General features: G+C 40.0%; 1 protein-coding gene across 1 annotated transcript in view; it reads left to right on the top strand.

The window, feature by feature from the left end:
* The window catches only part of LOC108317968 (60S ribosomal protein L10-like), an 8494-nt gene extending 8058 nt beyond the window's left edge, over positions 1-436 (top strand). The window contains exon 3 of the mRNA XM_017548672.2: positions 14-436. Coding sequence (XP_017404161.2) covers positions 14-436 — 423 coding nt within the window. The remainder of the gene's footprint in view (positions 1-13) is intronic.
* The last annotated feature ends 1363 nt before the right edge of the window (positions 437-1799 follow it).

Raw genomic sequence — 1799 nt, 5'->3', positions numbered from 1 at the left:
AAAAAAAAAAAAGAAAGGCAAAAGAAAAAAAAAAAAAGATGGCTTTCATATCCAAGTGAGGCTCTACCCCTTTCACGTCATCCACATCAACAAGATGTTGTCTTGTGCTGAGGCTGACAGGCTTCAAACAGGCATGCGAGATGCCTTTGGAAAGCCCCACGGCACTGTGGCTGGGGTTCACACTGGCCAAGTTATCATGTCCATTGGCACCAAGCTGCAGAACAAGGAGCATGTGATTGAGGCCCTGCACAGGGTCAAGTTCAAGTTTCCTGGCCACCAGAAGATCCACATCTCCAAGAAGTGGGGCTTCACCAAGTTCAATGCCGGTGAATCTGAAGACATGGTGGCTGAGAAGTGGCTCATCCCAGATGGCTGTGGGGCCAAGTACATCCCCAATCATGGCCCTCTGGACAAACGGCAGGCCCTGCACTCATGAGGGCTTCCACTGTGCTGCCCCTCTTATACTCACCAATAAATTCTACTTCCTGTCAAAAACAAACAAACAAAAAGAACAAGTCACGACAAACCAACACTGTTTCTAGGGAACCACGGTAGGTAGTGGGTTGAGTGGGTGGTAGGGAAGCAGAAACAGCAGGTATAGATCCACAGAAATAATATTTGTCTTTGAAAAAACATGCATTGTGTGTCAGCATATGTCAGACATTTATTTGCTAGACAATTGCACGTATTTTTTTTAATTTGATCATTACTAGAACCTTAATAAGAAAACACTGTCTTAAAAAAAAAAAGAAAAGAAAAGAAAAAAGAAAACACTGTCTTTCTAAAACACAACAACATAGAATCCAGGCCCTCCAACCCTGACACTGAAGGAGAGATTGGTAGAAGGAGAGTATCTTTCCAGAGCTTGGTTGCCCATCCACGGGACCCCAAATCAGATCCTAGACACACCCTCACCTCCTTTTTATGGTTTTTTGCTAAAGATTGTAACTAAATTCCTCACACTTGGGAATTGGCTCAAGTGTTAACAGAAGACTTTCCCCTTAATACTCCGTAGCAAAGCTGAAAAAGGACTGGAAGCCATAAACACCTTTAGGAAAGATAGGACATAAAATGGCGATACACATGAAAAAGGACCAGAATCTAGATAATCTGGTTTGCAAGATAAAGTTTACTCATCTTTATTTAGAGTCTTCTGCAGAGACTATGACTTCTTTTCACTACCAGAGTACTTAATTTTAAATGACTGTTGTTAGCATTTCTCTACCTATTTTCAGTGATTTTTCTTTACCCCAGTTGTACTGTTCAGTTACAAATGGTTATAACCTACCTTCTAGAACCAATCTGATCTTCCACTAATCCCCAATGTGAGTTCCTCGTTTCACAGCCTTTCCTACTCACAAAGACTTCAGAAAAGCCATGTTTTGCCTCCTCTACGCTTAAACCATTGCTCAGTCTTCAAAGTTTATTCTTCCTCGGCACCCTTTTCTGTTGACTCAGATTGTTTTATTCAGGGCTTTGATGTTTCTAGGACCAGAAATTCAATTAAGTTAGTTTCAGTGAAAGGTTTTCTTAGAACAATGACATGAAATTTCTCAGAAATACCAATCAAAGTTTTCTTGAGCCTTGTATTTGTTGTGAATATTTTAGGCTTAAACACATTTTTTTTTCTCACATAAGAAATCTGGAGGCAGCCAGTTGCTGGTGGTTATTTTTAGTAGAGCTCAACATTTTAAAGACCAATTACTTAAACCAAATTCCTTCTCATAGAAAAAAAAAAAAAAAAAAAAGACCAGTGATGTTGCATTTCTTGGTCTTTCCCTCATAATCAAAAGATGGCT

This window comes from Cebus imitator, unplaced genomic scaffold (genome assembly GCF_001604975.1).
Source record: "Cebus imitator isolate Cc_AM_T3 unplaced genomic scaffold, Cebus_imitator-1.0 Scaffold213, whole genome shotgun sequence".
Lineage (NCBI taxonomy): Eukaryota > Metazoa > Chordata > Mammalia > Primates > Cebidae > Cebus > Cebus imitator.
This window is presented reverse-complemented; position numbering and strand designations above follow the sequence as displayed.